Below are 19,301 nucleotides of genomic sequence, written 5' to 3' on the forward strand. Positions count from 1 at the left end.
AGTACTGTGCCATATTAAACATGCACAGGAAGAACGTGCAGACTCCTCCAGACATCACCGATATTCTCACTGTGTGGTCACAGTGACAATTATAAAATAAAAAATCTGTGCAAAATCACCTAGAATGGCTTGTTTCACTTCTTCCAGTTTAAAAATAATTTAAATAACATATTCTAACTTCATTTGAGCGAAAGCTTCGGCTGCCGCGTCTCCTGACGGCGTCCCACAAAGACCCGTTTGAAAGCAACAATAAGGAAGAAGTTACTGTAAAATGCTGACCGGTGTGATCATTCAGGCTGATTCAGGTGTGAAATGGCCACGATGCCGAGCTGTTCTGGTACCAAACTGACCGGCACATGGCAGAGTTTCCTCCTGACGGCTGACCGGAGGCCATCGGCTCCCCGGTCCAGCCGCTGAAATACATATTTTATGCTGCGTTCATGACACGGAGGGATTCCCCGTAAATACAAGCTGCCGAGAAGGGAAAACATCACATGAAATAGAATACAAATAAAAATTAAAGAGGTTTGTTTCTTGCACACTTTGCTCCCATTTTTGTGTCGCAAACGGTGCCAATGTGTCAAGAGTCCAAGGTCACAAAAGATCTAAAATCATAAGTTACTCTCACACCGGGAAACAGACTCGGCCAAGTCAACAACACGTGACTCTGCCGCTCGGCCATAAATAAGAATATCACGTGAAGGCGAGTGCGCTTGTTTCCTGGCTTCTGGAGCGTCGACGTCCTTCTTCTTCCACACAAATAAATACAAACGTGGAGTCTGTGCTCAGTCCTGAGAGCGAAAGGGAAGCCGGGGGGCCCTTTGCCCTCGGGCGGCTCGGCCCTCTTAAGTAATTGAAGGCAATTCGATTAATAATCAACCAGGTTCTGATCTGACGGCGCGAGTGACGCAGCTCGGGTTCCTTTCCTCTCCCCCCTCCCCCTCCTGAGCTCCGAGCGTTTTTTTCACTCTGCGCCTCGTCAGAGACTTTGAGGCTCCGTCTTGCGTTCGCAGGAAGATTCACCTCGCCGGTCCGTCCGTCCGTCCCGCTGCCTCACTTCCTGCTCGAGTGCTGCAATGAGCTCCGAGTGCAGCGGCTTTGTCTCGACATGTCTGGTCGGCTCACCGCACATTATTCAGTTTGTGTTTGAAATGTCAGCAAATGGTTGTGCAGAAGCAACTTTTTTTGTCCATGGTGGGTGGGGGGGGGGGGGGTTTGATCGTTAATTGCTAAAACCAGCGGCTCCCAACCTTTATCACCGTCAAGAGACGCCCCGGCCCCCTCCTGGTTCTTGGATCAGGACTTGACCAGGATCTCCATGATGTGGTCCAGCTCGTTCAGGTCCGTCAGGCAGGCCTGCAGCCCCCCCCCCGCCGGGGGGCCGCGCAGCTTCGCGTCCTCGTCCGGCCACAGCGACACGCTGACGGGCCACAGGGGGCCGGCCGCCCACGCCGAGGGCAGGTCGGACGTCTCGTACATGGACGTGTCGATGTCCTCGAAGATGTCGTCCAGGGCCAGGTCGCCCAGGTAGCCCATGGCGCCCACCGCGTCGCTGAAGGCGGCCGGCGAGGGTCTCTGCGGGTCGGGGGGGGGCGCCTCCTCCGGAGACGGAGGCGGGGACGAGCCCGCCGCGTCGCCCTCCACGCAGCCGGGGCAGGTCACCGACATGTCCTCCCTGAAGTCGTCCCCGAGGAGGCGCGAGTCCCGCCGCACGCCGCCGAGGAGCGCGTCGGAGGGGGCGCACGCCGCCGCCGCCGCCCCCCCGTCGCTCCGCATCTCCTCCTGGATCTGCCGCAGCGTGTTGATGAGCAGCACGGAGCGGCGCAGGCTCAGCTCCACGCCGGCCTGGTACCGCTGCAGCTTGTCCAGGCAGAGGCCCAGCACCAGCTGCCGCTGCTGCAGCCGGCTGACGGAGGGTCCGGGCGGGGCACCGCCCCCCTCCTCCACCGCCTCCTGCTCCGTCACCGCGCCGTCAGGGCCCACCGCCGCCTCCAGCTCCTCCAGGCAGCTCCACTTCCGCTTGACACCGCGACCCAACATTGACCTGGATCAACGGGAACGAGACGCCGGTCAAAAACCTGAATTTACCGCCTTGACTGTAGAAGTCAGCTTAAATCAAACCAGGACTATAAAGACACAGTTCATGTTAGGAGCAGTGAGCTTCAGTGCTTTCTTTTCCAATGTGCTCATATTAATGTCACAATTCTGCACATTTATAACCACTTTTTGCCTTTTTCCTCTGCTTTCTAATCCTCCTAATTCATCCCTCACCACCTCCTGAATGGAGCCTTTCATATTTCTTCATGAATTGATCTTTAATGTAAATGGTGCAAAACTAGACAATTTCATGCTCTCGTTGACATTTGTCACTATTTTTTTTTGACATTTCAAAAGGCCAAGCTGCTGACTTGAGTTATTTAATACTGAAATTATTTAACTTGAACACACAAAACCTGACATACATGAACTATTTATGCCGGTACTTTGTACAATATCTTCTCAATTCACATAAACTCTGGTAGCTTGTGGTCTAAAGCAGGGGTGTCAAACATGTCAAGCAGCCCAGAGGAGACTCCAATCGGCCAAAACACCAAATAATGGCAGAAACATAGGCTTGTATTTAACAAGATTCTTGAGTAGGGAGCACAACACTGAGAGCTTTCATGCTGATAAAGCTCAAATGGGGCAGTTTGTAGAAACACCCACAATGCAACAGTCAGAAGGAGAAGTTTTCTGGACATTTCATGTCGTTTCATTAAAAATGGGCTTTCTGGTGAGATTGGAGTCATTTTTTTTAGTAGCAGTTGTGAAAACATAGACATTTCCATCACGTACACTCGGAGCCACAACACAGAACAACTTTCAAATTTAAAGGTTATCATTCCACTGTTACTGCTCTGGCCCAGTTAGGAAGGCGTTGGAATTGAAAAGTGTTTTGACACTTTCATGGTTTAAAGTGTGAATAAGTGATGATCAGAAGTCATTTAGATTAATTTCTTTGGTTCAGACTTCTCCTGGATCCCTGCAGATGATTTTTTTTGACGTGTGTAACACCGACCAGGTTATTTTGTTTCATACACACCAGTCAGTCGGTGTAACGTTGTGTTTCCCCCCCCAAGCAGGAGAGCTCGAAACGTTGCACGAGTTGCCAGAATGCTGCCGTGAGTTTTTCCCTCGTTTCGTGGGAACATTTGTGAGTCACTATCGAGACTCCTGCAGACTGACTGACTTTACTCATCGTTTCCCCAACTCGCTTATTACACATCTATTGGAGAGTCCGATCGAGCTTGCAAAAAGCTGCGTGAACCGAACTGAACAGAAGAGACGAGACCAAGAAGTTAGAAGACTGAACGTGTCATTTCTGATGATTTAAACAACATTCTGCTTTCTACTCTCTTTGCCCCTGGAGCCGGCAAACGTCTCCTGGTAACCTCTCCTCTCCCCACCGAGGGAAGAACGAGTTGAACCGCCTCAAGTGTGAAGGATTAGACGGGATTGTTACTGAGTTTTAACGATAATAATTAAAAAAAACAACCTTACGTGTCCTTGGAAAGTGTCATGAGGAGTCCGAGTCCGTCGAGTCTCCGCCGCGTTCCGCTGCTGTGTGGAGCCGGAGAGAGGAATGTTCTTCTGGGGGGAGGAGGAGGAGGAGGAGGACGGTGTCGGGGGGTTGGGGGGGGGGGGGGGGGGGGGGGGGGGCGCAGGAGGAGGTGGGAGCTCCGCAGCTCGCCGGGACACCGCATTGGTCCACGGCCGGCTGCCGGAGCCTCCTCCCTCCGCCTCCTCTTCCTCCTCCTCTTCCTCCTCCGCAGCTCACGGGGCCGTTAAATGTGCGGCCGAGCTGCCGCTGTGTTCAGGGCCGCTCGGGAAAATGGCTTCCATCTCCCCGCACACGTGAGCAGCGCAAAACGACCCAGGGAAATCATTTAAATATAATAAAATAAAAACATAATCAGAATTAGGGATGCATCGATAACAGTTTTATTAAAAGGACGAGAAGTGGACTTGACGAGTATTTATCAAATGCCATCAGGCGTCGTTTGTACTCCGGCACGCCATACAATTACGAGAAGGATATGCGTTGCCGCGAACCACCGCCGCACAATCTCTGCGTCGACGCGACGCGCGCCTCCAGCTGCCGGCGTACAATACGCACAGCGCACTGCGTAGCGTCTGTCTGCGCACGGCACTGTGCGTAACTGGCGCGTGAGCCCCGAAACGTCGCTGGCGTGTGGGCCCCGAAACTGTTTAAAAGTGACATTGCTTTTGTCATTCACTGTAAATATTAAAGAATCTCCAAACCGCCGACAATGCTCGTGCTCTCTTGCGTGTACCTGCGGGCGACGTTGTTGACGTCACGACGTCACGTCATATCACTGGAGCTTTACAGTACAAGAGTCCCTAATGAATAGAGATGCGTTAATATCATTTTGGGTTCGATATAGTAGTACTCGTCGTACTCGTAGTAATATTGTTTGCAGAGTATAGCTATCATTGAGTCTCTCCACTCACACAATGTTTTACGACTTGTCTGTCTGGTCTATTAAAACTTTTGCGCCACATTTTTTGTCATTTCCGTATATATTTCTCAGTTTTATATTAAAAACACCTGATAACCCTGTTGAACAAGATACATTTATAGATACATTTATGAGATGTAGTAAAGTAAAAAATAAATAATCAAGACATAAAAAAGAAACTCAGCAGCATGGAATGATTACGAAACAAGTGAAAAGGCACACATTTAGCTACAAATCAGCACAAAGAGAAACAGAACTCTCACATAACCACGCCACACATCAGCAGGATACACAGCCAGAGTACACAAACCGAGCTCAAATCGTGTTTCGTCATCTTTCACGGTGGTTTTTTGGTGTTTGGTAGGACAAGAGGTGGCTTTTTACTCTTCTGTGCCCAGAGGCCTGAAGTTCCATAATCTGTTTGCATGTGGAGCCTACAGTACTACGAGAGGACAAGGTTAGACACAGCACAGGGGAAAATCCTTTAAAAAAAACTTTATTTTTTTTAAATAAAACAAAATAAAACCTCTACTCTGCATTGATTATCTTAATACCATCTGCAAAACTGACTCAGAATAGGCATGTCATCCTCAAACTAGGGTAAAAATCACCCAGAACTGCAGTCAGCTGAGTCACTGAAAGCCGTCATGCTCTTCTCTCATCAGTTTTCTTATTATCATTCATTTTGTTTTATTAAATACCACCAGCTCAGAAAAAAAGTACAAATCAGCATAATTTTATAGCATTTAGTGTGCTGAAAATAAGAAAAGGAAATAAAGAGTCACTGAAGGTTTCTATATATTTTAAATGCTTGAAAATGAATTACATTCTAAAGGCTTTTGTGCCATTCCACAAAGCACATCGAAGTATTGATATTACGCTCGAAAAGCAGTCACACATTTTGAAACCAGGGAGAATGTGTATCAAGTGTCCGACACTGTAGCGGAGCACCTGAATGCACCATTTTAAAGAGACAGATGACGCAGAGCGGAAGGAGAGACGTGACCGGAAATACGTGGTGGTAAAACTCCAAATAAGGGAAGTTTCCCTTCAGTCTCTTCCTCCTCGTGCTGCTCACAACTGAAGCCCACACCAATTCTTGATCTTCATCTTCTGACACAGAAAATGTTTTGAAAATTAGGGTAAATAGCATTTGTTTGTTCTTTGCTGTAAATCTGAAAATGTTCTTAAAGTTTAATTTGTGTTTGAAAAAGTCTGGTGATCTGTAAATTAGGACATCTACTCACAGAAAAAACAAAAAATACAAAAATACAAATAATTTTTGTCAAATGGTCCCAAGTTATTTTTTAATTGCATTAAATTGCGTTGTGTTTCATGCTTCAGATGAGAAATGGACAGTATTTATTTCCCACAACTCCAGAAAGTGCTCTACTCCAAGTCCAAATGTTTGAAATAACGACATGGGAAACATCACATTGTCCCACCTTTTTTGAGATGTGTTGCTATCATCAGATTTAAATTTGGCTCATTTTTTTTTCTTCCATAAACTGTTAAAATGTCCCAGTTTAAACCCCCAAAGTGTCGTTTTAATTCTGAATAAAAGTTTATAAGATTTGTAAATCACTGTATTTTGTTCACATTTCACACAGCGTCCCAACCTTTGTGGGATCATTGTCGTAGATCACACAAATCAAAAGTGAGAATTGGGATTCAAAGGTGAGTTAAAGTACAGATTTTGAAAAATACTACCTGATTATAGTAATGTGAGTATTTGTATTCTTTCACCAGAGGGGAAAAGAGTACTGGGATTTGTACTCGTGTTGCAAGTAAAAGAAATATTTATGTTAATGTACACTTTTATAGTATGCGTCTAAAAGTATTAGTTATTGTTTTTACCACTTTTAATTCTCAGTAGCAGGCATTGAATTGACGTTATGGATATACAACAAGCAATGAAGTCGATTACGCTAATAAATGTAATTACATTCATAAGAAAATAGTGCAAATGCTATTTAATTACAGTAATGTAAATATTTGTAATCTGTTACATCCACACCTGATACATTTTTTTTACCAGACGTGGGAAGAGTACGGAGAATTAGACTGATTTACAGCTACAATTGGACTTCATTCCAAGTAATTGTAATTGAAGAACAACTCTGAAGTATTAGTTACTTTGAAATCACATTTAAAGGCACTGATACTTACAGGGGTTCATTCAAATTTGCTCGTATGAAATATGTAATAGAATACTGTACATTAGACTGTAGATTGTAATCCAGTAAGTAGTAATCAATGTAATCATAACGGTGCAGGCATGAGCAACGTGAGTAATTGTAATTTATGTCGGTGTTACAACTGCGACGTTAAAGGTCACACTGATTCTTTTCATCATGAGGTGAAAATATGAACATTTTATTTAAAGACGCTCTTCTTCTGTCTCTGCTGCATCTCTTTTCTGCAATGACTCGCCTTTTCCCCCCGGCTGCCTTGTTGCCGACTCACCGAGACGCCATTAATTTTTAACCAGAGGCCTCGGCCAGTGTAGGCGGCGTGCTGCGTGCAGCGGCAGCTGTAGCATGCGCTATGCCCCATATGTCATGTACAGTGCCGGCGTGTAGCTGCGGCGGTCGGCCGTCACGCTGCTGTACGTCCCGAAAAGGAGAAGCCTCTCACCACCGGCGCGGCGTCGGAAGCGGCGGGCCGGCTGCAGGAGGTCACGGTCCGTCACGTGACGGGGAAAGAAGATCCGGCTGGAGCCAAAACCGCAAATTCAATTTCAAAGTTTTCTCAGCTCAGGAAGCTTAAAGTCCTCGTGAAATGAAAATTCGACCTCCAAAACACTCTGGCTGTCGCTTCTAGGGACATTTTTTATGCCAACCGGTCCAAAGGCAAAATGTTAAAACACGGCAATCTGCGAGAAAATAGCCGATAAACAGCGGTATTTTTGCTGCTGGGCGGAGCTTCTGACAATAATCGAGTGACATCATGAGTTGTGCACATGCCCAAGTTGTGTTTACATTATGGAGGATCAGAGTTTTGACGACGAAGAGGCTGAATTTAACCATATTTCATCATCACCGGGCATTTTAAACCCAGTGATTGATGCAGAAACACAGAAGGGTCGTTCTGCCATCGGTGACCCCGTCTGGACCATGTTTGAGGAAACAGAAGACGCTTCGTCCTCCATTCGTCCTCGTCTCCTCAGCAGCCGCCAGTTTTCACCGTGACTTTGAGGCGTCCTGACTTTTGGCAGAACGACCCGGCTTCCTGGATCATGTCGAAGCGCTTTTCCGACTGCGCGGAATCACCGAGGATGAGTCCAGGTATTACTTGATCGTCTACTAGCCGCCCGAGCTAGCGGCGCGAGCTAACGGCTAGCCGCTCCCACCGCCTGTGCTCCTTTTCTCCTCCCTCTGGTCTCTTCCAGGCTCAATCTTTCGTCAAGGCTCATAAAACGCAGACTATAACTTCAAAACCCTGTAAAAACATCGATATTTAAGAGGGAAACAACGCAAGCCAATGTAAATACAACAGATGAAGATCTGCACATCTCTTGACGTCACGCTCACGAAGAAGGATTCCCCCCGATTTCCTCCGCTGGAGATTCAAAATTCAAATAACTTTGTTATGTGACAACAGCTGAGCTGATCGTTTACTTTGTGTAGTGAATCCGTTCATCCATTCGTCCACGGCTGCCGATTGAAACCTTTTCAGGCCCGTTTCAACTGAGATTCCAACCAGCATCCCCACCAACTCGGTGTCTAGACTTGGGGGACTTGAAACATTCTCCCAAATAATAATAATAAACACCTTACATTTCAGGACCTCGTTAATCTTTTGACAATAGAACCGACTCTTTGCATAAAAAACATGTTCTGCTCTTCTGCTTCGGTGTCGAGTTTACAGGTTCTTCCTGCACATCAGTAGGTTGTTTTTTTCTTTCTTTCTTTCTAAACTCCACTTTATATTACCATAGTCCAAATCTTTGCCGGTGATACACTTCTCTTGACGAATTGAAAATTGTAACTTTTCAATGACAGAAAAAAAAAAAATCAGAAATTAGCAGTTTGTAATAAAAGACAGTCGGACGGCGGGAACGCGGCTCCACGTCGTCTCGTTGGTACCAACTAGTGGTTCTGCACATGCTCAGTAGAACAGTGTTTCCTCTGTTGTGCCGTGGCTCCCCCAGTCCATATTCAACTGGACCTGGTACTTTTATTTTGACAGCCAACTTGGTGGTCTGTCCACTAGAACAGTGTTTTTCAACCTATTTTGAGCCAAGGCACACTTTTTTGTTTAAAAAAATCTCGAGGCACACCACCACCCAAAAATGGTAAAATTTGAAACTCTATATTGTTAATATAGGCTACAGAGTCATTCTCAAAGTTTTATCAACAGGAATCAAATAAATACAGTAAAAAGTATTTCCCAATTTCTTTTTTAAAACTTTACTCACTCAGTGTGAAACCTGGACCTGCTGGATGAACACAGAGCTGAGATCCTGGTTCACATTCTTCCTTTTCAAAAACTTCTCCATCACTGTCACTGACACAGTACTTTGATACAAGATGGGAGCAGCAGGTGGTGGAGATTAACCTGACTGATGTCTTTCAGTTTCAATTTCAGCGGCAAAGTTCTGTGCTGCCATCTAGTGGCGAAGAGTATTTATACGATTCCTCTTCAACACTGCTCTCACAGCTGACAGCGGCTGTGAGAGCAAATTATTTTAAGAAAAAAATGTGAAATTGGAACACCAGTGTGCCGTGGCACAGTGGTTGAAAAACACTGCACTAGAGCGTCAGTGTTCTGCCACTGTTGACCTTTAGAGCAGAATATTCTCGGTGTGTGGTTTCATTACAAACACCAACAGTTTGAAGCATTTCTGTTGGACCGCAAAACGTTTCTTGACACTATGTCGTGTAAACAACATTAATATTGTGTTACTTTCCAGATATATGCAGATAAACTCCAAATCCAAGATCCTCCAAAACCAAACAAAACCACCATGAGACAAAAATCAGTGAAAAGAACCACTTCACCTTCTCAATAGTTGCACCTTTTATTATAAAAAATATTTACAAAGATGCTACAATGTTTTTGTTTTTTTTCTTAATATAAAAAAATGCATACATTTTACAACGATAATTAGTCTTTGAAGTTCTAGCTCCCATTCAGACCAGAGTGACATCCTTCAGGAGTGTTGTGGTAAGGTAATAAGCGCGTCGTAATACTGTATTTTCGTCAATACATTGTGTTTGCCTGAGTTAAGTCTCTTCATCGCGATGATACGAGGAACAATTTAGAAAAAATGCATCAGATTTTTCCACATATTCAGGAGAGAAGGCAACTGTTTGCATAAAGGACTTAAAGGACATTTGAGCTGTGTACAGTCAGTTTGAAACATGGATGATAGAGCTGCATAGTAATTTGAAGAGTAACCCGGTTGTTAATACTACTACTAATTATATTAGGAAAAAAAAAAAAAAGGAAAAAAGAAGAGGAATAAATAGGTACTGCATTCAAAAAGAAGGGCGAAATTTGGGTAAATACAATTTCATCGGGCCTCGTGGTTGAATTGTTGAGTCAATATGGCATGTCTGTACCTAGATACAATAAATACAATAAATAAAACAATAAATTAGATGGGTTCACACACAGAATTCTTCATTTGTGGGAACAAATGAGAAAAAAAGAAATATGGCTTCTGGATGCAGTCGTCACCTCGGGGTTTCTCCAAATGCTTCAGGAAAAAAGCTGCTCCTTGATTGGACCTGTTGTTGTTGTTGTTGTTGTTGATGATGATGAGAGCAGAGCAGGGGGACGACCACCGGTCGCCTACCGGAAACTCACTACAAACCCCACCCCCGGTTGGTCGGTTAGGACGGCGGCGATCCTCCTGCTCTGCATAAAGCTTTAGAGGAAAACGAAAGGAAAAATAAAAGTAAAAAAAAAAAAAAAATCTACACAATGTGACAATGCCAGTCCTGACACGTGTTACAGTCGACTTATTATACCGAACCATGGGAAGACACCGTCTCGAGTCTGGCTACATTAAAATCTTAAAAACCGCCTGGGAGAGGAAGAAAATAACAATAATATCAAATGATGCTTGCAAAATCCCCCAGCTGTATAATGCAAAAAATATATTTCTATATACACATACGTACATATACATATATTCCATTCATAATTGCTCAAATCTCTAGGAAAATATGCATTGATTCATAGATTTGGATTTACAATTTGTTCTGGTTTCGTGATGTAGTGTGAGGATGAACTGGTTCTCGGTCCATGTAACAATAAATAGAAATGGACAGAAAATGGCAGAAGAGCACAGCCGGAAAGCGCAAAAAGTACGACAGGGTGTATGACAGACGTAAACATGGAAACAATACGTAAATAAGAATGCATCATGGTGTAGGTAATTATCTTTGCCTTCTCGCGGACACCTGGCGGAGTTCTGGATTTCACCTGCAAGGTGGGAAAGTAACTGCTGCGGCCCAAAAATTTGGAGTTTCGTAACATTTAAGTGCGTGGTGAACTTTCAGAAAGAAAAAAACAACAGAAAGCTGCCGACTTGCCCGAGGGGGGCTGTCAGAGGCTGTCAACAGCCCCCCCCTCACCCCCCCCCAATATCAGGATTCTAGGGAGGGGCCCCCGCTGTTAGTTTCCCACCCTGTCCACAAAGCGTCCAACAGTCTCCGTGTCAAAACAATCCCACAAGCAGAACATGCACGTGAACGGTGCATAGTCTGGGAGGAGTCTGTGGGGGGGGGGGGGGGGGGGGGGGGGGGCGCGGGGGGGTTTCAGGACCCCACGATGATCTCCATGATGTGGTCCAGTTCGTTCAGGTCCGACCTGCAGCTGGAGCTGGAGCTCAGGGCGGACGGCCCGTGGGGGGACAGGCTGTCCAGCAGGTCGTAAGGCCCCATTTTGGGGGTGCTCTGCATGCCCCGTGAGCACCGTATCCAGGTCGTAGTAGGACGGGTCCACGTCCGAGAACAGCTCCTCCAGCGCCGGGTCGGGCGGCGGCGCCGGGTGCTTGATCTCAAACGTCCCAAAAACCTGCTCGCCTGTCCGGGAGTCCGAGCTCAAGTGGTCCCGGTCCGCCTCGTCCCCCTCCGAGACGCACTCCTCGCTGTCCTCCTCTTCGTCCTCCTCGCAGTCGCCGTCCTCCTCCTCCTCCTCCTCCTCCCAGCACGGCCCCATGCCGAAGGGGCCCGCCAGGTAGGACGCCGAGGACAGCTGCGGCGAGACGGGCGACAGGGCGGACATGGTGACCTCGGCCTCCACGTCGCCCTCCATCACCACCTCCTCCGCGTGGTAGCCGTCCTCCAGGCCCGCCGCGGAGAAGGGCTTGGGGCTCTGGCCGGCCTGCGCCGCCGCCGCCGCGTCAGTCTGCCGGCACAGCACCTCGGTGGCCACCAGGCGGTCGGCGGGACACTGGGCGGCCGCCAGGGCCTGGGTCATGATCTGCCAGGTGCCGTCCTGGGTCATCTCCTCCTGGATCTGCCGCACCGTGTTGGCGATGAGCACCGAGCGGCACAGGTTGGGCTCCACCAGCATGTGGCAGAGCTGCAGCTTGATGAGCGACATGTCGAGCAGCGACTGGCGCTGGAGGCTGTAGGAGGACGACAGCGTCCGAGCCGCCGCCGCCGCGGCCGCCGCAGCAGCCGCCGCAGCAGTGGTGGTGGTGGTGGCGGCAGTGGTGGTGGTGGCGGCGGCGGCGGCGGCCTCCGGGCTCTGGTCGCCACTGGGGGCCGGCTCCTCGGCGGAGTCGGAGAACTTGCGCTTGGTGCCCTTCGGGAACATGTTGTCTCTCTGTTAGTGGCGGCGAGGAAACAAGAGAGAGAGAGAGTCAGGCGCACGGGGGTGGGTGGGGGGGGGCACTCGTCCACAGAAATCATCACACTGACAAACACAAGACAGTCTAAAATGTGTGAACTTCGCTATCTAACATGGTGAGAGGAGGAGCGGCGTGTCGCAGTTGTCTCGGAGCCTCGGCTTATTTAGATTCATCAATTCGTTGGCGTGGGAGCGGAGGAATGCATCAGGGGTGTCAAACTCGGTCTGGAGAAGAGACGAGAACGAAACCAGTACAAACCAGCCTGAGTTGCAGACTTTGTGTGGTTCACGTCTTTAGGGGTCCTACTGGAAGATGAGCGCCCCCTGAGGACAAGGTGGGAACGGCAGCCACCAGATGGTTTCAGTCGGGATACATTGGAAAGACCCAGGAGAGGGAGCTGGTCTCTCTTAGGACCGTTTTCTGGTGGTGGGGGCTGAGGAGGGGGGGGGCAGCAAAGCAGCTTCACTCATTTTACACTACTGCTACTGTTCTTCCACTAAAAAAAATGTCATCAGTTGCTTCTTTTCTCAGCAACTTACTACATCTTTGCACCGGAAATTTTTCGGTTTTATGTAGAGACCCTTCCTTCTGCAACCTGGTACTTTTGACTCTAAATGCCCCATAGATGTGTGTGTCTCCTGTCTTTCCCCATAATCAGCAGATTTCCCCCGCAGCCCCTTACAACCCTGAACGAGGTAAAGCAGTAGAACAGATTGATGCAGGTCATCTCGTGGGTGGCCTTTATATTTGACCCCCCCCCTGATGCAGACACTTCCGCTGTGGCGAGCGGAAGTGTCACCACGAGAAACGTATCGAGCAAAAATAGTTGTTGACGCTGCTTCCTTACATCCGATAGCGTGAAATTCCGAGCTCCGAGGCAACTGGAACGCAGCGCAAGTGTGGTGCAAGTACATTAACGTGTGGTGTGATATCTGAGTGGAAATGAGGGAGAGCTAAGAGCTACAATCTGCTCAAAAGCGGCTGTGACTGCATGGATAAACTACAGGCTGCAAAATGCTAAACAGTAGGAAATAAATGCTTTGTTGTATTTGGGTTTTTTTTTTGTTTTGTTTTGTTTTTTTCTTAAAGTTTGCTATACCTTTCCTGTTGAGAGGCACAGGCAATAGCAATGCAGCTCGGTCCCGGCTGCAGCGCTTCAAGTACTTTTGTACGAGCGACAAGCAGCTTTTGTTCAGCACCATTTCTGCCCATTTTAGGCCAGTCTGAGGCAAGACTCCTGCTGGGCGGAACAACCACACTTTTAACAGACCACTGAGCCACCGAAAATAGCATGGTTACCAACTAAATGTGGATGCTGCATCAAAGTAAGCACACACTACACAGACCTTTGTCATGGACAAAAAAAAAAACATCAAGAGCACTTTTCACCCCCACCGACTGCCACCTGTGATCAAGAAAACATTTCCTAATCAACAACTTGCTTATTTTTTTTTTTTTTTTATTAAAATAACAACAAAAGGGATTGGGTGAAAGCGACAGGAGGAGTAAAAGCATTAACAGATCAACAGTACGACACACCGCCGTGAGCCGCTAAGGTTTTACAAGGTAGATCGGGTTTCCAGGTCTACGCACGCCACGCTTCAAAAAAAAAACTAGTCGAACAAGATTTTCTCTTCACTGAGGAGGGGAAGAAAAGTAGAGTCAACTTCCTTATTAAAACACCACGTCAACACACACAGATGTCTTACAGGAACACAACACTCAGCCCCCCCCCCCCATCCCATCCCCCCTCCTCTAAATAATAAAAAAAAAGAAAGAAAGAAAAGAGCAGGATGGAGGTGGACAGGAGACGCACAGCGTCGGTCGAGTCTTGTCTGTGAACAACCTGTGGGCAGGGCATGGGGGTGAACGCTCTCCACCTGCTTGCAGAGCGCCAGTTTGTGACGCCTTTTTCTTTAAATGATCACAAAACAGGCACATTAGATTGACAGTAAGGTAATACTCCAGACACGTGAGTGAGTGAGGTTCACGGCAGAGAAGCTCCCGTTTTTCCCGCCTCCGCCACCTTTATTAAGCTCTTAAGGAATCTGAGGAAATGTCGTTTTTATCGTCCCGATCGTCGCTGGACCAGCCACTTTAAATTCAAACGTTCACCTCAGGAAGCCCGGCAGAAGTAAAGACCCTACAATCTGTGCAAATTACATCTCATTTCAACAGTCACACAAGGTGCAGTTTTAAAAAACACAAACAAAAAAACAGCCCGTGACTCAACATTTTAATAAAAAATACAATCAAACATGGAATCGAATGTGTGAAGTGACTCTGAGCTTAGATTTCCCCATTACTCAGAAAATCTTCCACCCCCCCCCCACCCCCTTCCCCACCCCCAATCGATCCGATGAGCAATCTGAACCAGCTCCGCATTTTAATAGGTTTTATAATCCAAACAGACAGAAAATGGCTCTAAAGTGACACGAGCAGCCTGCAGGTCTGCGAGTCCGAGCTTTCAGAGCAACGTCTCCTGACAGTGGATAGGGGGAAAAATAAACAGGGGGGGGAAAGAGGTCATTTTGTGAAGGAGCCCGGAGATCTAAAATACAAAAAAGGGGTGAGAGAACAGTCATGATGGACATGCGTGGTGCGTCCGAGCCTCAGAGATCTACCGCCTTCGAAAGGAAAACGGCAGCAAGCGTGTTCAAATTAAAAGAGAAATCAAACACAAGCTGGAGGCCCAACAACCTGAGGGAAAGTTCAGTGCACACACAAGAGAAGCACAGGACACATTCCTTCTTCTTTTTTTTTTCCCCAATGGAGAAAAACGGATTAATGTTTTTTTTTAACACCCAATAGTTTAGCATTTCAGGGTTAAATCTCAACCTCACCTCGGATAAGAAAAATGATTATATGTTGAAAAATCTTACTTTGTAATCTAATGAGGCATCTGTAGCAGACAAATGAGTCCACCTACAAATGTGCCAATAAACACAAATTAAAAATAACTTGAATCGGAGTCAAGTAATTATACGTTTGCGTAAATCATTCAAATACGACCAGAGTGATGACCGAGGTTACTTGTTATTCCTTTACATGGATACTTTTTACATTCATGGCTCTGCAAAATATCAGTTAAATAACAAATGTGTTACAGTTAAATAAGGAGGAATCACAGATTAGTACAACAGATACAAAAAAAAAAGAAAAAAGAAAAAAAAAGTTGAAAACAGAGTCACACTGGGAAAAACCACAACTATCTAAAAATGTGCATTTTATGGAGTAAATGACAAATATACACCACTCGTTTACTGTTTCACACACAGACCTCCAAGTATATGGCAGGTCTAACATTTTGATAATAACATACACTTCAGGTAATGCTCACTTCCTACATGGATTTTAGTTATTACTGTTATAACAGACAACCAATAGCCACTTATTAGGTGAACTGGTACTATTGCATGTGATCCAGTAAAACAGCACCATCATTTATTTTGCCGTCAGGAACTCATAATGTTTAGTTTGTTCTAAATCAGGCACGTTATTTGCCAATATTGTAAATCAATTCCCAACTATTCTTACTCAAATTGTCACAGTTCGGTTTTTGCTGTACTGTCAAAATAGTATATAAATGTTCATAATATATCCCACAATAACGTTAATTGCAATTGACACTGCTGGTAATATTTCCTCCCTACATTTTAGTTATAATGTTTTGAAGCCAATGGCCAATTAAGAGGTAGAATCTGATGTAATGCAGTGCAACAGTTCTGCCCAACAAAGGTAAACATGTGGCGGTGTTAATGGCCCGACTTGTAGTTCATCACATCGGGTTGGTAGCAAAATGCCTGACTGGAAAAATTCATATGCACAAAACTGCATATTGTTCACAATTCTTTTTCACATTATAGGCCTTTTTTAAATGGACAATCAAACAATTTTGTATTCGGATTCATATCATCAAATGTTGACCTCAGAGTACAGGAATAATAGGTTGATTGTTTGGTCAAAATATTAGCTTTAAATTTACTATAACAATCCCAAAACTATTTTGTTTCTAACTAAATACAAAATAAAATAAAATTGTGAAATCATTTTTATACCTGTACTGTATCCAACTGTCCATTTATAATAATTTGGAGATATGTTCTTATATTTCTCTTTGGTTATTCTATTGTATTTAACACTAGTTGTGTACCTGGTTACCAGGTATATGGGGCCAAGTTAATCAATATAGTTTGTATATTCATGCTTAGACTCTGTTGATTCAATATGCCACTTTTGGGGATTCTGATTGTTTCAAGAGTAGTTATTTACCTTTAAATATTGACTGTACGCATAAAAACGATGAAAGTGAGAGTATATCAAATTGTTACTGCTGTAGAGTGTTTAGTGGGTCATACTTGATCACGTTTTATTTAATAACACGATATTGTTGGGTTCTGTTTAATAAATAGAATGATACGATATGGTTTGACATAAACCCAGTGACACTTTCATCCCATGAATTGCATAATAAATTTAAGTCCATTTGAGACTTGGTTACACATCTTAATATTTGAAAAATATGTATGAAGTTTAATCGTTTATTGGCTGAGTATATAAATTATCCCCCAATAACAATATGAGCGTTGTTCTCAGTATTGCAATTCAAATCATGACAAGACTTTTAGTAGCTTATGTTGAACCCAGCATATTGTATTTTACAGATTTGTCTGCTCCAGATGCTAAAATCCACCTGGTTTGTATTGAAACGACAAAAACAAGGCATCAACTCTCGTGTTTACATGTCAGAAGCCGTTTTCACTGAGATTTTACCACAAAATGCTGACGTATGTGGCGTTTAAAACTCCTCCCGTCATGGCCTGACTGCAGTGGGGTCTGGGGGTGAGCCTCACACAGTTAGACAGCTGCTTTAAGACAGTTTTAAACATGTTAAAGATGTAAATTTGAGGCAGTTTTGGCCGCGGAAGCCGAGCAGAATCCTGCTCCGCTTCACGTCAATGGCGGCCGCTGCTGGCGGACCCATCCCCCACCGAGCTCCGAGCTCCGGCACTTTCTCAGCCCGCCGCGCTAAACGGACAAATAAACCCACTAAACACCTCGAACCCACGGTCTCCCCGCGCCAACGTCGGGACGTATCCGCTCCGTGGCCGCTGAGCCGGGGTCGTGGGAGCGGTGGCGGGCAGCCGCGGCCGCCGCGTGCTTTGTCTTTCGGGCTCCGGAGCCACAATGAGGCCATTTTGAGCTGGAAAGCTAACGGCTAGCCGGCTAACAGCTAGCCGGCTAGCTCCGCTCCGGAGCTTTAAGCGGCTCCGCGGGATAAACTCTCCCCATATGGACACCGAAACACGGGGAAACGGTGCCGAAAGAGACGCTTTCCCCATCCGCCGACCTCCCCTTTACCGCCCCTCCAAAAAAAACGGAATGTTAGCGGGCTAATTAGCTTCGAAGCGCCCACCCACCCATCCTCCGCGGTCCTTCCTCCTTTCTAGCCCCAAAAAAACAAGAGTTTTCTCCGCGGCCGGGTTCTTAAAGTTCCCTAAAAAAAGATACAAAAACAAGCCGTCACCGGGAGCCCGGCTCGCACAAAGGGTCCCCGAGAGGCAGCGGGCCGCACTCACCTCGTGTTCGGGTTATTTTATTCCCGTCTCGGTCATAGGATCGACGGCAGCGAGAGCGGAGATCAGGTTCAGATGAGATCATTCATGCCACGGCTTCAAAAACTGAAGCACCTCCGAGTCCTGGTGGTGGAGGAGCGGAGCGGAGCGGACAGACCGGGGAGCCGGAGGAGGGGAGCCGGGGGAGGGGGAGGGGAACGAGCCATGAGGCTGGGACTCACTCCGCTCTGATCACTCCTCCTGCTCCTGCAGACATTTAAAACAATCACTCCTCCAGCGTGGATTCAGACATTTACAAACAATGGAGGATGCTGTTTTATTTTTACATTCACAGTGAAAGAAAAGAGAATGAAAAAACCCGGATCCCCAAATTTCAGAGCACGCGTTCTAAACGAGATTTAAAGCAAAATCCAGTAATTACAAAAACCAAAACAATAAAACATCTCAGTTTTTGAGATGAATATTACATTCATTATACTGGGAAAGTGGAAAGTACACAATTAGAGAAAAAAAACAAAGAATAAACATAACCACAGTTAAAACGGAATATAATAACATAATAACAGAAATAATAATAATAACAGAATAAAAACAATTACATAACTATATGGATATCATTAATTTGCAATTTACACTGCTTGAGCAGTCCATTGACATTCACACACGGAGGTGGTTGCCATGCAAGGCCTCAGTCCATCCCTTGGGAGCAGTTTGCGGTTCAACAGCTTGCTCAAGGACACTTCTACAATGGGATTTGAACCTGCAATTTTCCAATACTGCCAATATTGCTCTCCAAACTGAGCCATATAAAGCCACTATATTAATAGTAATAGTAAATATTAATAAATACAGGGCTAAGCAGAGACTGTTATGAGCATATAAGAATGGAATTAACAGAAAGTCACAACAAATATTATTTACAAGAGGAGTTGTAGAGTTTTATGGCCACAGGAAGGAAAAATCTCTTGTGACTCTGTAGAGCACATTGATGGTATGAGTCTGTTGCTGAAAAGATGTTTATAAATTAAGGGAAATTACACAAATAAACAAACATCTGTACCTCTTTATCTAACGCTGGGTCACAGGGTGCTGGAGATAATCCCAGCACACACAGGGAAAACATGCAAATCCTGCACAGCATAATCTGAGTCTGGCACAGAATATAATACACTGTATAAATTCCAGAGGGGAAAATCTTTACAGCATTACTCTACACAGAATAGAATAGAATGTTAAAATATGAAAGAAAAACCAAATAAGTAAATATTAATATGTACAATGGTAATAGTGACTAACAGCATGCTAACCAGTACACCTCTTTACAGACATCTAGCAATGTCTTCAAGATAAAGAACAACAAAATTATCTTTTTTGTTGAAAAAGACATCCAATATT

The 19,301-nt window shown here is 45.6% G+C and overlaps 2 protein-coding genes across 2 annotated transcripts; both read right to left on the reverse strand.

The window, feature by feature from the left end:
• Positions 1 to 1,296: 1,296 nt before the first annotated feature.
• LOC308142687 (SERTA domain-containing protein 3-like) lies at positions 1,297 to 3,617 on the reverse strand (the record flags this gene model as incomplete). Its single annotated transcript, XM_080513210.1, has 2 exons — positions 3,536 to 3,617; positions 1,297 to 2,044 (listed from the first exon to the last, which is right to left on the reverse strand). The coding sequence occupies exon 2, from the start codon at positions 2,038 to 2,040 to the stop codon at positions 1,297 to 1,299; it is 744 nt and encodes a 247-aa protein (XP_080369336.1). The 5' UTR covers positions 2,041 to 2,044; positions 3,536 to 3,617.
• Positions 3,618 to 11,161: 7,544 nt separating this feature from the next.
• LOC308142043 (cell division cycle-associated protein 4-like) lies at positions 11,162 to 18,032 on the reverse strand. Its single transcript, XM_080512333.1, is given in 3 exon segments — positions 11,162 to 11,437; positions 11,439 to 12,305; positions 17,910 to 18,032. Coding segments are annotated over 2 exon segments (1,005 nt in total). The 5' UTR covers positions 12,297 to 12,305; positions 17,910 to 18,032; the 3' UTR covers positions 11,162 to 11,290.
• Between the last annotated feature and the right edge of the window lie 1,269 nt (positions 18,033 to 19,301).

This window comes from Blennius ocellaris (assembly GCF_963422515.1).
Source record: "Blennius ocellaris genome assembly, chromosome: 17".
Lineage (NCBI taxonomy): Eukaryota > Metazoa > Chordata > Actinopteri > Blenniiformes > Blenniidae > Blennius > Blennius ocellaris.